General features: G+C 43.5%; 1 protein-coding gene across 1 annotated transcript in view; it reads left to right on the top strand.

Annotated features, from left to right (window-relative positions):
• MYADM (myeloid associated differentiation marker) overlaps positions 1-15,687 on the top strand; it is a 30,923-nt gene extending 15,236 nt beyond the window's left edge. The window contains exon 2 of the mRNA XM_088457394.1: positions 14,483-15,687. Coding sequence (XP_088313520.1) covers positions 14,494-15,417 — 924 coding nt within the window. The 5' untranslated portion in view covers positions 14,483-14,493 and the 3' untranslated portion in view covers positions 15,418-15,687. The remainder of the gene's footprint in view (positions 1-14,482) is intronic.
• The last annotated feature ends 1,278 nt before the right edge of the window (positions 15,688-16,965 follow it).

Genomic DNA, 16,965 nt, shown 5'->3' with positions numbered 1-16,965 from the left:
AGGATCCTGATGTTCCGGCAGGAAGGGAGGTCGGCTCCACCATGTGCTGGCGAACGAGCTGCTCCAGGGCATTGGCGATGCGGATGTTGGCCCTGGTATTTTCCGCCAGGGCCTGACCAATGGTCACGTTGGCCGCAGCATTTTGCTCCAGGGCCTCAGCCACCCGTACCAGACTGGCGTCCATCCTCTGCAGAATCTCCGTATGGAAATCCGATTTGAAATTGAGTTCTGTGAGGAGGGACACTGCCTGCGAGGGGGATTGCCCTGGACTGGCTTCTGCAGGGTCCTCAGCCGGATGTACTGGTTCCTCCCCTGCCGAACCAGCAGAAATTCGGCGGCCAAGGCTCCCCTCTGGAGCAGACTCATCCGCCTGTGTCTCTGTTCGGAAAAATGAGAAAAGACTCACATTAGAATCTACATATTGGCCCACTAACATTTCAGAGTTGGTGACATCAAAAGATTTACCTGGGACAACATGAGGAGCCGCAAAGTCTGGCATGTCCGTATCCATGTTGGACACGCCAAACACCTCCACAGGCTGCACACACCCCTGGGCCAGCTCTTCTAAATCTGTCAACTCCAATGACACGGGGGTGGGACCCCCACCTGTCCCCCTTGCATGCCTAGCCCTGTCCGCGAGTTTTTGCTTTAGGCGATATTTGAAGTCGGCCCATCTGTGGGAAAAAATGGAAGCCATTATCCTTTTGTTTAAAATGGTGTTTGTTTTTAGGGGGGGCAAGTGTTTACTTACCGCCGTTTGACATCCCGGGCTAGACGGACATAATCACCCACCCTATTGACAGCAACGGCTACCTCTGACTCATATTCCTGTCTGCCTGTCCACACACTTCTGAATCAAAACCTCCATCTCCTTTCTTGTGAAATGTGGCTGCCTTTTTTTTTTTGCAGCTTTGGCCGGAATACTGGGCCCAGCAGCCTCTTCCATGTCATCCTCCTCACCTATTTGTGTAAATATTCAGATTTCTCAAATTCACAACTTGCCCAATCTTATGTTTCAAATTAATCATTGATACAAAATGCATAAAAAAGACTTACCGCCTGACTCTTGGGCATTGTTTCCCTGGTCTGTCGCCATGTCTGAGGTCCAAACAAGAAATACACCAGAATTTAAATGTGTTATCGTGACGTATTTATACATGCGTCCTTATTTTGCGGCCGCATCATTGATTGTGCGTTCCTATGATCCCTCCTTAATTTGTGCGGGAAACGAAACACTATTTATGGCTTGGTGTGTCTCGAGTCGAGGTGGCGTTTTTGGATTGTTGGAGGTTACCTTGGTTGGAGTTTCTTGTTTGCGGATAAAGGAGTTGGCGTTTGGAGTTTATTTTGTTTGCTAGATTTGCGTTTTTATTTTCCGTTCTCTTTTTTGGTATATTTTTTTTTTGCCTCGTTTCTTGATTTGGTAAGTTTTGTGAAGTCTAACTTTGGTTCAATTGGTGTCTCATTGTGTTTCTTCTTGTTTTTAATTTTTGGATCCATAATTTCATATCTTTTAGCTTTTTATTAATTTCGGACCCAAAGACCTTTTGATTTGGAATCTTATATATTTGCTCTTGGTAAGTCCATTTTTTATCTTGTATTTGTGAACTAATTAGCGCATTTTTCTCTGTTTGTATAGTGACTTGTATTTGCGAACTAATTAGCGCATTTTTACTACTTACTATTGTGACTTGTATTTGCAAACTAATTAGCGCATTTTTACTACTTACTATTGTGACTTGTATTTGCGGTGGGAATAGTGGCGGGCATCTCACAATCCTCCTTTTCCCGGATCCTGAGGGCAGTGATGGAGGCACTTTTCAAGCACCTCCATCATTTTATTCAAATGCCTTTGGATATGGGTGCCCTTAGTGTGGCCAAGGCCAATTTTTACCAAATAGCTGGCTTCCCACACATCATAGGGGTTGTGGATGGTACTCACATACCACTTCAGCCTCCAGCACGGCTGGAGGCCATATTTCGAAACAGGAAACACTATCACTCCCTGAATGTAATGGTGGTATGTGATGCCTCCCTCCAGATCCTGTCCCTGAATGCAAAATTACCAGGAAGTGCACATGACTCCTTCGTCATCCGGCAATCAGGGATATGGCACAAATTAACCAACCTACAAGCTGGTGATGCGTGGCTTCTGGGTAAGTGTAGACCTTTAGTACATAACAATGTTAAGCTTGATACACAGTGATCCTGATGTTGTCTATTCTTTTTCACAGGAGACAGTGGATACCCTTGCATGCCCTGGCTGCTCACTCCTTATTTGGCTCCCACACCAGGTCCACAAAGTGAGTTTAATACCGCACTTACAGCCACCAGGCAAGTGGTGGAGCGCTGTATCGGCCTTTTAAAAGGCCGATTCAGATGCCTCCACCGCTCTGGTGGCGAGCTCATGTATTTGCCGGATATGGTTTCGAAAATTGTGGTCCTGTGTGGGATCTTTCACAACATCGCCATAAGGAGTGGTGTTCCAATGCAGCCAGAGGATGCCTTACCTGAGGATGGCCCCCCCGAGGTTGGTCGGAGGTCAGTATGTGGGGGGGCCATACGCGATGATGTGGTGGCCCGATATTTTAGGTAATTATTGACCAAACAACAGTGTGTATACCCAATGTGTTACGGTTTTTTAGCGTTCATCTTTTTTGATATTAATTCTTGCACCATCTTCTGTTTGTTTGCATAATCTTTGGCACTCCCACGATGACTACTTCCTGCTACCCTTCAAAAACCTTTATGTGGAAACTTCGGGAATATATTCTGACACCAATATTGCAACGCCATATTTTTGAAATCATGTGGGCATGGACCTTCGTCAACCAGTTCTTGATTTGTTGTGTGTTTGTTTCGTGTTTTTGGTATGTGGTGTATTTCTGATTATCACTGTGTGTTTTGTTTGTGAGTGACCACTTTGTATTTTGATTTCTGTTGTGAATAAATATTTGGAGAGTGTAATTTGTTTCCTTTTTGGGCACGTTAGAAGCAAGTGTAAACAAACTCCCAAATGTTAATTTTACCAAAGGGGTAACCCAGTAATGAAGCAAGTGGAGCTAAAATGTAATATGTTTTCGGGGTACTAACCAACACAACAAGGAATCCTGTACAATCAGTTGCCTTCGTAAGATTGTCCTAAGCAGTTTGGCCACCAAATAGGAACCTGAAAAATGGTGTAAACTATCATGTTGACCACCACAAAAAAGGAAAATGACATTGGTACTGGGAGGTGTTTCTTGTGCCTGTTTGCATTCAAAATACAACACACAATCTGTAGTGAGATTCTGTGGCAATCCTTGCTTGAAGAGTCTACTTATGTCAGTGTAAAGAATCTTGGATTTACTCCAAACGCATGAGACAGAGCTTGATTTAAAACTGATTTATTATGAAACAATTAGAAAAAAAAAAAATAATAATAATAATTCCTAAGGAGGACCAACAGATGGTCAAGGCCCTGCATAAGCCCGGTGACCTGCTCCCGCATACGGCCCACACAATTAAATATTTCTTCCCGACGCCTCTGTTCCTCTGTGGGTGACAAAAGTTTGGGGATTAATAAATCGATAATGAAGCAACATTCTAAAAAAACACAAAACAAGCAAACCAAAACTTACAAGCTTGTGGGCCAAAAAAACATTACACGGATAAAACCCAGCACCCCAAAATGTCGTAGGCCAAAAATACAAGGGCCCTAAAAAAAGGCACACAGGTGTGATATGTGTATGGTGACATCAGCAGGAACAGGTAAAGACAACCCCCAAAAATACCCTAAGGCGACAGAAAGGCAAAAAAAATGGGGGCGACACATGATTACATACAAACAGTTTGTGGTGTCCAAAATAAAATTTAAAAACATACCGTTCTCAAAAACGACAGAGCCAGAAACCACTCCCTGGACCACCTCGGAGGTGGCTACATTCCCCAAACCTAGGGGCAAGGTGTCTGAGGAATCCTGGGAGGGGGTATTTGGAGGAGGGACGGATGGAGGAGAGGGGGAATTGGGCTGGAGGGGAAGTAGGCCTGAAATTTCGGCCACAGGGTCTGGGGAGGAGGGGGTAATTGACGAATTGGGGGTTGGAGAGAGGGGCCGGGACCGGCGTCTTGTCTGGCGATGCCGCCGTAGTGTTTGCTGTGCCCCTAAAAAATGAAAAAAATATTGTGGTTAGTTTCAACAGGAATCCAAAAAAAATAATAAAAAAAAAAAAAAATTACTAAATAGGACAGACATGAAAACATGCACATGCAGATATGACTACAATGACTCAATAGGACAGACATGAAAACATGCACATGCAGATATGACTACAATGACTCAATAGGACAGATGAAAAAATGCACATGCAGATATGACTACAATGACTCAATAGGACAGACATGAAAACATGCACATGCAGATATGACTACAATGACTCAATAGGACAGACATGAAAACATGCACATGCAGATATGACTACAATGACTCAATAGGACAGACATGAAAACATGCACATGCAGATATGACTACAATGACTCAATAGGACAGACATGAAAACATGCACACGCAGTTAGGGCCCACAAGATAAACTTGAAAACCACAGTCCAGAAAACGTACTTTCCGCAATCTGCATGCGAAAGCATGCCAGCAAGCGGGGCGTCCGCCGGTGCAGGTCCGACCACCTGCGCTCCAGCTGGCCAATATGTTGGCGTGAGCCGAAGGAGCGCAGGCGTCGACGTACCTCCGCATATGCGGAACGCTTTCGCCTATTGGAGATGGGTGGAGGCTGACTGGTGATCCGCCTGTCCATCACCTCCGTCAGCACCAGCAGTTCGCGCCTGGTGAATGCGGCGGATCTCATGATGGCAATGGTGTTTTTTTGGCAAAATATTTTTAATAAAGCACCCCAAAAAAATTTGATTGGCTAATGTATTTGGGAAATTAACAGGACAAATTCTATTGGTTAGTGTATGAGTCATGTGTTCGACAGGGCCACAAATCTCTTGAGAGTTATGATTGGCTTGATGCAGTGACATGCGTAAGCAAATTTAAATAAAGAAATGAACCACAGAAAAATTGTGGGGAGACAAACAAATAGAACAATTGTTTAATTGGGGCTAACATGTCTTTTGAACAATAAAAGCGAAGGTTTCAGCCGTACGTATTCTGCGAGCAAATACAAACACGGACAAGATTAAAGTTTATTGCATTGTGTTGAAAAAAACAAAACAATGAAGCTAATTGATACATTGATTGACATGATACGATTGAGGGAGGTAGGCAGAATAAAGGAGCAGGTAAATCGACATCTGACAGTCCCACTTCCGGTTTGTACTTGTGCGTGCGTTCCCTTCAAGCCATTTCTGGGATGTACGCTCGCTATTTGGCACGCTCGTAAGTTAGAGGAGGGGTCGTCTGAGTTTGGGGCGGATTTTTATATGCGTTCGAAAATACGAGCGAGGCCTTGAATTTAAATATTTTTTTACGTACGCCGAACGTACGTACGCCCAATTGCGAGTGGGTCTGAATCAGGGCCATAGTTTGCCTAATACAGAGGAAAGCATACAGTAAGCTAGAGACATTGTTTTAGGTTATTTTTCTATATAGTACTATATTATTCATTAATCCAGTGGATCACCTGCAGGGGTGCTATGGGTTGGCGGTCCAGTACCAAATCAAACCATTTATAGTTAATGTGATAGGCAAACCAGTGCTGGTGGCCTCCAATCATACAATATGTGGAAAAGCAGCAGCACAACCCTGTCCACCACCACATACCTGAAACTAAGCAAGACAGATAAGCACAATCTACTTCATTTTGCTGAATTTCTCAATAAGAAACTTTTGGCCTTGGGGTGATAAAATGCTGATACAGACGGTCATTCCATATCCAGTGCACCAATTTTGAAGATCATCCTCCCTGCTAATTGTGCACTGCAAAATCAGTAACCATTGCACCAACCCCCACATTGAAGGCCATAATCTTGCTACTATTGCATATTGTGAACTAAAAATTTCCAAAAGTTAGTCTGACATACTGTATATGCCAACCTTCATGTAATGGTGCATACACACGGTCAGATTTTGTGCCAGATCTGAATGATAACGATTTTAAAAATCGTTCAATCGTTCATATCTGAAATAAAATCTGACATGTGAGCCTGCAACGATGAATGATGCGCGTTCCCGCATGTCAGATAACGATATTGACATCTGATGTGTTTGCAGTCAGATTTGGACGGTTTCATTAATTTTGTAATACTGCCTGAAATCGTTCAAATCATTTGTAAAATCGTTCAATCGTTCATCGTTCATCTGACAGATCTGACCGTGTGTATGCACCATAACATTTTATCACAATTGGAGATGGTCAGATGGAGACTCCTGGTCCACTTGACATGGAATGACCCCAATACTCTAGGGAGCCATGATTCAAGAAAGCTTGGGAACCATTGTATTAATCGCTAAACATTACCATGCAACAAATACAAAGCTATTTCTTTTTTTATCTTAATAGTTATCTTGCCCAAATGTTTAGTATCTGTTTAGGTTAGGGAGACCTAAAATAAAAGTTTAATGTGACATGTTATTTATATATATATATATATATATATATATATATATATATATATATAGCAACAATTCCAAGTGAATGATTTTAGTATGTACACTCTGTTTATTTTAGGGGTGTGCACCGGCCACTTTTCGTGTTTTGTGTTTTGGTTTTGGATCTGGATCTTTCTTCGTGTTTTGGATCTGGATTGGTTTTGCCAAAACCACCCTTCCGTGCTTTGGGTTCTGGGTTTTGTGTTTTGGATCTGTATTTTTTTGAAAAAAAGCATAAAAACAGCTAAAATCACAGAATTTGTAGGTTTTTCTGCTCCTATGCTATTATTAACCTCAATAACCTTAATTTCCACTCATTTCCAGTCTATTCTGAACACCTCACACCTCACAATAGTGTTTTTATGTCCAAAAGGTTGCACCGAGGTAGCTGGATGACTATGCTAAGCGACACGAGTGGGCGGCACAAACACGTGACCCATCTAGGCGTGAAACTGCAGTGGCAGACAGGATGGCAGTTTGAAAAACTAGGCCCCAAACTGTACATAATGCAAAGAAAAAAAAGAGGTGCAAGATGGAATTGTCCTTGGGCCCTCCCACCCACCCTTATGTTGTATAAACAGGACATGCACACTTTAACAAACCAATCATTTCAGCGCCAGGGTCTGCCACACGACTGTGGCTGAAATGATTGGTACGTTTGGGCCCCCACAAAACAAGCTGGCAATTAATCTGTCCCTGCACAAACTGGCTCTACGGAGGCAAGATGTCATCCTCATCCACCGATTCCTCACCCTCTTCAGTGTGTACATCCTCATCCTCACAGAGTATTAATTCGTCCCCGCTGGAACCACAGGTCCCTCTGTACGTTCTGGAGGCTGGTCTCCCTGGAAGAGTTGATAATTCATTTTATGAACATCATCTTCTCCACATTTTGTGGAAGCAACCTCCTACACCTTTCGCTGACAAGGTTCCCGGCTGCACTAAACACTCTTTCGGAGTACACACTGGAGGGGGGGCAACTCAGGTAAAATAGAGCCAGTTTGTACAGGGACCTCCAAATTGCTTCTTTTTCCTGCCAGTACAGGTACGGACTGTCTGACATGCCTACTTGGATGCTGTCACCGATGTAATCCTTTAACAGACAGACGCACGCTTGTCGCTGCTGCTTTGAGGATGCAAGTCTGGCTACAGCCCACACAATTCACAAAGACAGAAAAAAAAAGAATATTTTTATTGTTTGTGGAGCGCACTTTGAGGGTTACACCACCCTTTAACAGACAGACGCACGCTTGTCGCTGCTGCTTTGAGGATGCAAGTGCGGCTACAGCCCACACAATTCACAAAGACAGAAAAAAGAAGAAGAATATTTTTATTGTTTGTGTAGCACACTTTGAGGGTGTCACCACCCTTTAACAGACAGACGCACGCTTGTCGCTGCTGCTTTAAGGATGCAGGTGCGGCTACAGCCCACACATTTCACAAAGACCGAAAAAAAAGAACAATATTTTAATTGTTTGTGTAGCACACTTTGAGGGTGTCACCACCCTTTAACAGACAGACGCACGCTTGTCGCTGCTGCTTTGAGGATGCAAGTGCGGCTACAGCCCACACAATTCACAAAGACAGAAAAAAGAAGAAGAATATTTTTATTGTTTGTGTAGCACACTTTGAGGGTGTCACCACCCTTTAACAGACAGACGCACGCTTGTTGCTGCTGCTTTGAGGATGCAAGTGCGGCTACATCGCACACAAGTCACAAACACATTAAAAAATAGTTTTTTATTTTTTGGAGCACTTTGAGAGTTACACCACCCTTTAACAGACAGACGCACGCTTGTCGCTGCTGCTTTGAGGATGCAAGTGCGGCTACAGCCCACACAATTCACAAAGACAGAAAAAAAAAGAACAATATTTTTATTGTTTGTGTAGCACACTTTGAGGGTGTCACCACCCTTTAACAGACAGACGCACGCTTGTCGCTGCTGCTTTGAGGACAGTATCATATGCAGTGACAGTAGACTTGTCAGAAATTGTTGGCACGTCCTTCCGTCCGGACCAGATGTCCAAACCAGCCCTTGACTTATGACACAGGCGCACGCTTGGCGCTGCTACTATGTTGATGCACGTGCGGCTACATCGCACACAAGTCACAAACACAATAAAAAAATTGTTTTTTATTTTTTGGAGCACTTTGAGGGTTACACCACCCTTTAACAGACAGACGCACACTTGTCGCTGCTGCTTTGAGGATGCAAGTGCGGCTACAGCCCACACAATTCACAAAGACAGAAAAAAAAAGAACAATATTTTTATTGTTTGTGTAGCACACTTTGAGGGTGTCACCACCCTTTAACAGACAGACGCACGCTTGTCGCTGCTGCTTTGAGGATGCAAGTGCGGCTACAGCCCACACAATTCACAAAGACAGAAAAAAAAAGAACAATATTTTAATTGTTTGTGTAGCACACTTTGAGAGTGTCACCACCCTTTAACAGACAGACGCACGCTTGTCGCTGCTGCTTTAAGGATGCAGGTGCGGCTACAGCCCACACATTTCACAAAGACAGAAAAAAAAAGAACAATATTTTAATTGTTTGTGTAGCACACTTTGAGAGTTACACCACCCTTTAACAGACAGACGCACGCTTGTCGCTGCTGCTTTGAGGATGCAAGTGCGGCTACAGCCCACACAATTCACAAAGACAAAAAAAAAAGAACAATATTTTTATTGTTTGTGTAGCACACTTTGAGGGTGTCACCACCCTTTAACAGACAGACGCACGCTTGTCGCTGCTGCTTTAAGGATGCAGGTGCGGCTACAGCCCACACAATTCACAAAGACAGAAAAAAGAAGAATATTTTTATTGTTTGTGTAGCACACTTTGAGGGTGTCACCACCCTTTAACAGACAGACGCACGCTTGTTGCTGCTGCTTTGAGGATGCAAGTGCGGCTACATCGCACACAAGTCACAAACACATTAAAAAAATAGTTTTTTATTTTTTGGAGCACTTTGAGAGTTACACCACCCTTTAACAGACAGACGCACGCTTGTCGCTGCTGCTTTGAGGATGCAAGTGCGGCTACAGCCCACACAATTCTCAAAGACAGATAAAAAAAGAACAATATTTTTATTGTTTGTGTAGCACACTTTGAGGGTGTCACCACCCTTTAACAGACAGACGCACGCTTGTCGCTGCTGCTTTGAGGACAGTATCATATGCAGTGACAGTAGACTTGTCAGAAATTGTTGGCACGTCCTTCAGTCCGGACCAGATGTCCAAACCAGCCCTTGACTTATGACACAGGCGCACGCTTGGCGCTGCTACTATGTTGATGCACGTGCGGCTACATCGCACACAAGTCACAAACACATTAAAAAAATTGTTTTTTATATTTTGGAGCACTTTGAGGGTTACACCACCCTTTAACAGACAGACGCACGCTTGTCGCTGCTGCTTTGAGGATGCAAGTGCGGCTACAGCCCACACAATTCACAAAGACAGAAAAAAAAAGAACAATATTTTTATTGTTTGTGTAGCACACTTTGAGGGTGTCACCACCCTTTAACAGACAGACGCACGCTTGTCGCTGCTGCTTTGAGGATGCAAGTGCGGCTACAGCCCACACAATTCACAAAGACAGAAAAAAAAAGAACAATATTTTAATTGTTTGTGTAGCACACTTTGCGGGTGTCACCACCCTTTAACGGACAGACGCACGCTTGTCGCTGCTGCTTTAAGGATGCAGGTGCGGCTACAGCCCACACAGTTCACAAAGACCGAAAAAAAAAGAACAATATTTTTATTGTTTGTGTAGCACACTTTGAGGGAGTCACCACCTTTTAACAGGTGCTTGTCGCTGCTGCTTTGAGGATGCAGGTGGAATCTAGACGGGATTTGGAACCGGGGACATACTACCTCCATCAATTATCAAAATCCCACTTCACTAATGGCGGATACCGGACGCACGTCTAACACCAACATAGCAGTCAAGGCCTCAGTTATACGTTTTGCTTCAGGATGACTGCTGTCGTACTTCATCCTCATCGCTAGGGACTGTTGGAGGGTCAATTGTTTAGTAAAAGTAGTGATGTTCCTACTTCCTCTCTGGGATGATGAACAACTCCCAGCAGCAGCAGCAATAGCACTAGGAGGAAGTGGTTCTTGATCTTTCCCTATTTTATTTTTATTGGAGAAAGTTTGGTCCTCCATTTATGTTATATTGATATATACGTGCGGCTAAAGCGCACACAAACACAGAAAATATTTTTTTATTTTTGCTGGAGAGTAGTGCACTTTGTGGGTTACACCACCCTTTAAGAAATGAGCCAGCCGGCTCTTTACTTATGGGACACAGGCGCACGCTTGGCGCTCCTCCTTTGTTGATGCACGTGCAGCCACAGTGCACCCAAGTCACAAACACAGAAAATATATATTTTTTTGGTTTGGAGTGTACTTTGGGGGTTACAGCACCCTTTAACGGTCAAGCCAGCCGGCCCTTTACTTATGACACAGGCGCAGGCTTGGCACTACTTTGTTGATGCACGTGCGGCTACTGCGCACACAATTCACAAACACAGAAAATAATTTTTTTTTTGGTTTGGACTGGAGTGTACTTTGGGGGTTACAGCACCCTTTAATGGTCAAGCCAGCCGGCCCTTTACTTATGACACAGGCGCACGCTTGGCACTACTTTGTTGATGCACGTGCGGCTACTGCGCACACAATTCACAAACACAGAAAATATTTTTTTTTTTGGTTTGGACTGGAGTGTACTTTGGGGGTTACAGCGCCCTTTAACGTTCAAGCCAGCCGGCCCTTTACTTATGACACAGGCGCACGCTTGGCACTACTTTGTTGATGCACGTGCGGCTACTGCGCACACAATTCACAAACACAGAAAATAATTTTTTTTTTGGTTTGGACTGGAGTGTACTTTGGGGGTTACAGCACCCTTTAACGGTCAAGCCAGCCGGCCCTTTACTTATGACACAGGCGCACGCTTGGCACTACTTTGTTGATGCACGTGCGGCTACTGCGCACACAATTCACAAACACAGAAAATATTTTTTTTTTTGGTTTGGACTGGAGTGTACTTTGGGGGTTACAGCACCCTTTAACGGTCAAGCCAGCCGGCCCTTTACTTATGACACAGGCGCACACTTGGCACTACTTTGTTGATGCACGTGCGGCTACTGCGCACACAATTCACAAACACAGAAAATATTTTTTTTTTTGGTTTGGACTGGAGTGTACTTTGGGGGTTACAGTACCCTTTAATGGTCAAGCCAGCCGGCCCTTTACTTATGACACAGGCGCACGCTTGGCACTACTTTGTTGATGCACGTGCGGTTACTGCGCACACAATTCGCAAACACAGAAAATATATTATTTTTTTAGCACTTGGGGGGAGCACCCCTGATGGACAGAGCACCCCCTGGACAACACTACAGCACCCCTTTAGGACTGGGACACTGCACAGGACTTTGGAGTGGACACAGCCCCTATGGAGAACTGACTGCACAACACAGTCCAGCCAGCCCCTATGGACTTTGAAGTAGTGGACACAGCCCCTATTAACAACAGCAGCACAACACAGCCAGCCCCTATGGACTTTGAAGTAGTGGACAACAGCAGCACTACACTACACAGCCCAGCCAGCCCTAACTCCCACCCTCCCTCTTCACTGTCCACAGCCGAGTGAGAAAATGGCGCCGACGCGGGTACCTTATATAGGATCCAAAACCCGCGAGACTCGGAAGGTGGGATGATAACGTTTTGCCTCGATTTCAGATCCGAGTCAGGCGGGAAAAGTCGAGCCTGACTCGGATCGGACTCGGATCGGGGGGGCTCGGGGGGGTTCGGATTTCAGAAATCCGAACCCGCTCACCCCTAGTTTATTTGTATGTTTTATGGGAATGCTGTTCTTCATAAGGCTGGGGTAGGCATGTTCTGGTGCATCAGTTAGAGCAGTAATGAATATACCTGCAAAAAGTGAAATCTCACAACTGGCAAACTCTAAAGGTGCATACACACATAACGATTTTGTTAACGATTATCGATAACGATATCGTTTATTGTTCAATCATTGAAAAAATCGTTCACTTTCTAAGTTAAAACGATGAACGATTATCATTCATGCGCATTCATGTTGGTAGTTTGTAGTTCAGTCAGATTGACCAACTGAACGATTTTCATCAAGGGAATATGCAAAAATCATTTGTAGTTCAAAAAAATTGTTCATTACACTTTAAAAAATCTGACAGATAATCTGCATACACACACAACGATTTTGTTACCAACGATTTTATTAATGATTTTATGAACGATTTTCTGTCAGATTATCTGTCAGATTTTTTAAAGTGTAATGAATGATTTTTTTGAACTACAAACGATTTTTGCATATTCCCATAATGAAAATCGTTCAGTTGGTCAGTCTGACTGAACTACAAGCTACAAACGTGAACACGCATGAACGATAATCGTTCATCGTTTTAACTCAGAAAGTGATATCTGTGATACTAAAGTATGGTGACAGCGTGCTATTCTGCCAGAGGAAGGTAAGCAGGAGATATCTGTGATACTAGTGTATGGGGACAGCGTGTCATTCCGCCAGAGGAAGGTAAGCGGGAGATATCTGTGATACTAGTGTATGGGGACAGCGGGCCATTCCGCCAGAGGAAGGTAAGCAGGAGATATATGTGATACTAGTGTATGGGGACAGCGTGTCATTCCGCCAGAGGAAGGTAAGCGGGAGATATCTGTGATACTAGTGTATGGGGACAGCTGGCCATTCCGCCAGAGGAAGGTAAGCAGGAGATATCTGTGATACTAGTGTATGGGGACAGCGGGCCATTCCGCCAGAGGAAGGTAAGCAGGAGATATCTGTGATACTAGTGTATGGGGACAGCGGGCCATTCCGCCAGAGGAAGATAAGCAGGAGATATCTGTGATACTAGTGTATGGGGACAGCGGGCCATTACGCCAGAGGTAGGTAAGCAGGAGATATCTGTGATACTAATGTATAGGGACAGCGTGTCATTCCGCCAGAGGAAGGTAAGTAGGAGATATCTGTGATACTAGTGTATGGGGACAGCGTGTCATTCCGCCAGAGGAAGGTAAGCAGGAGATATCTGTGATACTAGTGTATGGGGACAGCATGTCATTCTGCCAGAGGAAGGTAAGCAGGAGATATCTGTGATACTAGTGTATGGGGACAGCGTGTCATTCCGCCAGAGGAAAGTAAGCAGGAGATATCTGTGATACTAGTGTATGGGGACAGCTTGCCATTCCGCCAGAGGAAGGTAAGTAGGAGATATCTGTGATAGTAGTGTATGGGGACAGCTTGCCATTCCGCCAGAGGAAGGAAAGTAGGAGATATCTGTGATAGTTTTTGTATGGGGACAGCGGGCCATTCTGCCACTGGAGGGTAAGCAGTAGATATCTGTGATACTAGTGTATGGGGACAACGGCCCATTCCGCCAGAGGAAGGTAAGTAGGAGATAGCTGTGATACTAGTGTATGGGGACAGCGGGCCATTCCGCCAGAGGAAGGTAAGTAGGAGATATCTGTGATACTAGTGTATGGGGACAGCGAGCCATTCTGCCAGAAGAGGGTAAGCAGTAGATATCTGTGATATCTCCTGCTTTACCTGCTTGATGAATGGCCCGATAGCTTAAATTTTACAATTTCAGGTGAAAATGTTCATTTTCACCTGCTTTTGTAAAAATTAAGTGATGATGAATAGGCCACTAATGTAGTTTATTTTTTTTATAAAGGTAATTATTATGATAATGAATTTAACAGGAGATTTAGGGTAAGTTTTGCTTTATTGCTACATTAAAGTCTGTTCTTTTTTTATAACCTTCGAAAACCTTATAGCATTGACTATAAGATATTGCTGTGTTTAAAATCATCTTGCTTTCTTTTCAAAGGTACAGCAACCATGCCAGTCCAACGCAGGAAAATCGTGGAGGGCAACACTCTCGTCTTAAAGTCTCCTGTTGGGATTGTGCGGATGCTGGCCATCGTCTTTGCCTGTGTTACGTTCAGCTTGGTTGTGCACAAAGGAGATTGGAATGGTCGAGCCGGAGATCTGTGCATGTTCTCCTGGTGCTTCTGTTTCGCAGTCACTATAATTATCCTTGTGGTGGAATTTGCAGGGGTGCAAAACCGGATGCCAGTGTCCTGGAAAAATTTCCCCATCACTTTTGCTATGTTTGCTGTACTGATGTGCCTATCTGCCACCGTTATGTATCCAATGTACCACCTGGAAGACAAAAGCTACAACAGTGAGAGGCGCACTTACCAGATTGTGGCTATTGTGTTTTCCTGCCTCACCACACTGGCATATATAATTGAAGTGTCTTTAACCAGAGCCCAGCCTGGTGAAGTTACTGGATACATGGCTACTGTTCCTGGACTTCTGAAAGTTATAGAAAGCTTCATTGCCTGCATCATTTTCGTCTTCATTTCAGATCCACCTTTGTATGTGAAACATGATGCACTTAAATGGTGCTTGTCTGTTTACTGTATTTGTTTTATCCTGTCTGTTGTGGTGATTATTTTATGTGTCGGGGAGTGCACTGGCTGGTTACCCTGTACTTTTGAGAAGTTCCTCAGTGCTTACGTCCTCCTTGCTGTCGTGTTTTATATTTCTGCCTTGATCATCTGGCCGATCTTCCAATTTGACTCAAAGCACAATGGTACCCCAACACGTCCAAATTTCTGCAGAAATCGTCCTGCTAGGTCTGGATTGTGTGATTGGGATAAATTAGTAGCCATTGCTGTTCTGACAGCTGTCAATCTTATAGCTTACATTATAGATCTGGTTTATTCAGCAAGACTGATTTTCATCAGTGTATACTGATAGCTTAGGGTTTGGATTCAAACATTGTCTGCTTGCTATTTGACCAAAATAGAATTGATTCCAATAGTCAGAGAACATTTCCAGTGGAGAGTTCTATGCATATTTATTTACATAACATTACATTTCTGGACTATGTCCAGCTTTTATGAAGTTTTTATTCAGAACTAACGGCATCCTGCACTGGTAACCATATAAAAAAGGTGCTGCAGTCCATATCTCCCAGTAGGGCAATTGCTTTCAATTCTTAGGGGTCTATTTACTAAGCAGTGTTAGGAGACAGAGTGAAAAGTGATAAGAAAGTGATAAGGTGCCAGCCAATCAGCTCCCAACTGTCATTTTTCAAACACAGCCTGTGAGATGACAGTTGGGAGCTGATTGGCTGGCACCTTATCACTTTCTTATCACTTTTCACTCTGTCTCCTAACACTGCATAGTAAATAGACCCCTTAAACTTTTAGAAATATTACATTTTTGAATCAGGTTTCTATGAGTTCCAACATCTTTTTTGCACAGTTTCCCATCGCAACAGTTTTATAAATGTCACCAAATGGTTATAGTTATATTTTTTTAAAATCTGGTGCTCAAGGATTGGTTTTCCAGACATCTCGGTTAACGCAACAGTAAAAACAAAGGGCCTGATTCAGAGACGGACGCAATGCCAATATTTACGCAGCACAAGAGACTGTTTGCTAATGCACATGCACGAATGCCACATTGCGCAAGCACAGCGAATGTTTTGAGTCTACGTTTGTATAGAGGAACCGTTCGCATAGTGAGGGACAGGTAGCGTTTGGGGGTGGTAATGTGGTTAGAAGAATGCAAGCGCGTCTGACTGTTTAAACGCCGTTACATGGGCGTGCATAAATTAGTCATTGCGTTCTTAACATGGCTGCCCGTTATGTGTCGATGGTACCAATGTTTATGTTGTCGCACGTCGTAGTATAAGATATGAGTAGGCAGCAGTGGGCGTTCCTATGCTCGGCTGGGCTTTGGAAGGCATTAGCATGTTTTAGATTTGTGAGAGAATGCAGTTGCCATTGCACTACTGTCCGTCTCTAAATCAGGCCCAAAATGCAAATGTCCAAGTTAGGAAAATCCTGTTTGTGAATATCACCACACACATGGCCGTTAGGGTATATTTGCTTATATTTACTCTTAAATAATTGCCATTAAAGAGCCAAAGAAATATATTTTTTCCTATAACTATTACCATTTGCAGGTATATACCTAGAACTAGCCGTACAGTGAGGTAATGTGAGATGTGAGAAATCTGTAGTGGCACCTGCCTTGCGATAGAGTCATTATGTTTGGTTATCCCCCCAATAGAATAAAAAACTCCCAAACACCTTCAGTTCTTGGAAGATCTTTAAACTAAAATACATGTTTTTGGTATTGTTACTAATTGTTTCTACAAAGTGACTTGTATTATAGGTTTATTTGTCCTTTATAATTGTTATAGCAAACATGAAATGCACATAATATAATGCTATTTATTATGTTATGTCTATAATTGAAGTATTACCATGATATGTCAAATATAAAGTTTCT

The sequence above is a fragment of the Taudactylus pleione genome, unplaced genomic scaffold, assembly GCF_031769625.1.
Source record: "Taudactylus pleione unplaced genomic scaffold, aTauple2 ptg000041l, whole genome shotgun sequence".
NCBI classification, from domain to species: Eukaryota; Metazoa; Chordata; class Amphibia; order Anura; family Myobatrachidae; genus Taudactylus; species Taudactylus pleione.
The sequence above is the reverse complement of the archived record's forward strand: the minus strand, read 5'-3'. Positions and strand labels throughout refer to the sequence as shown.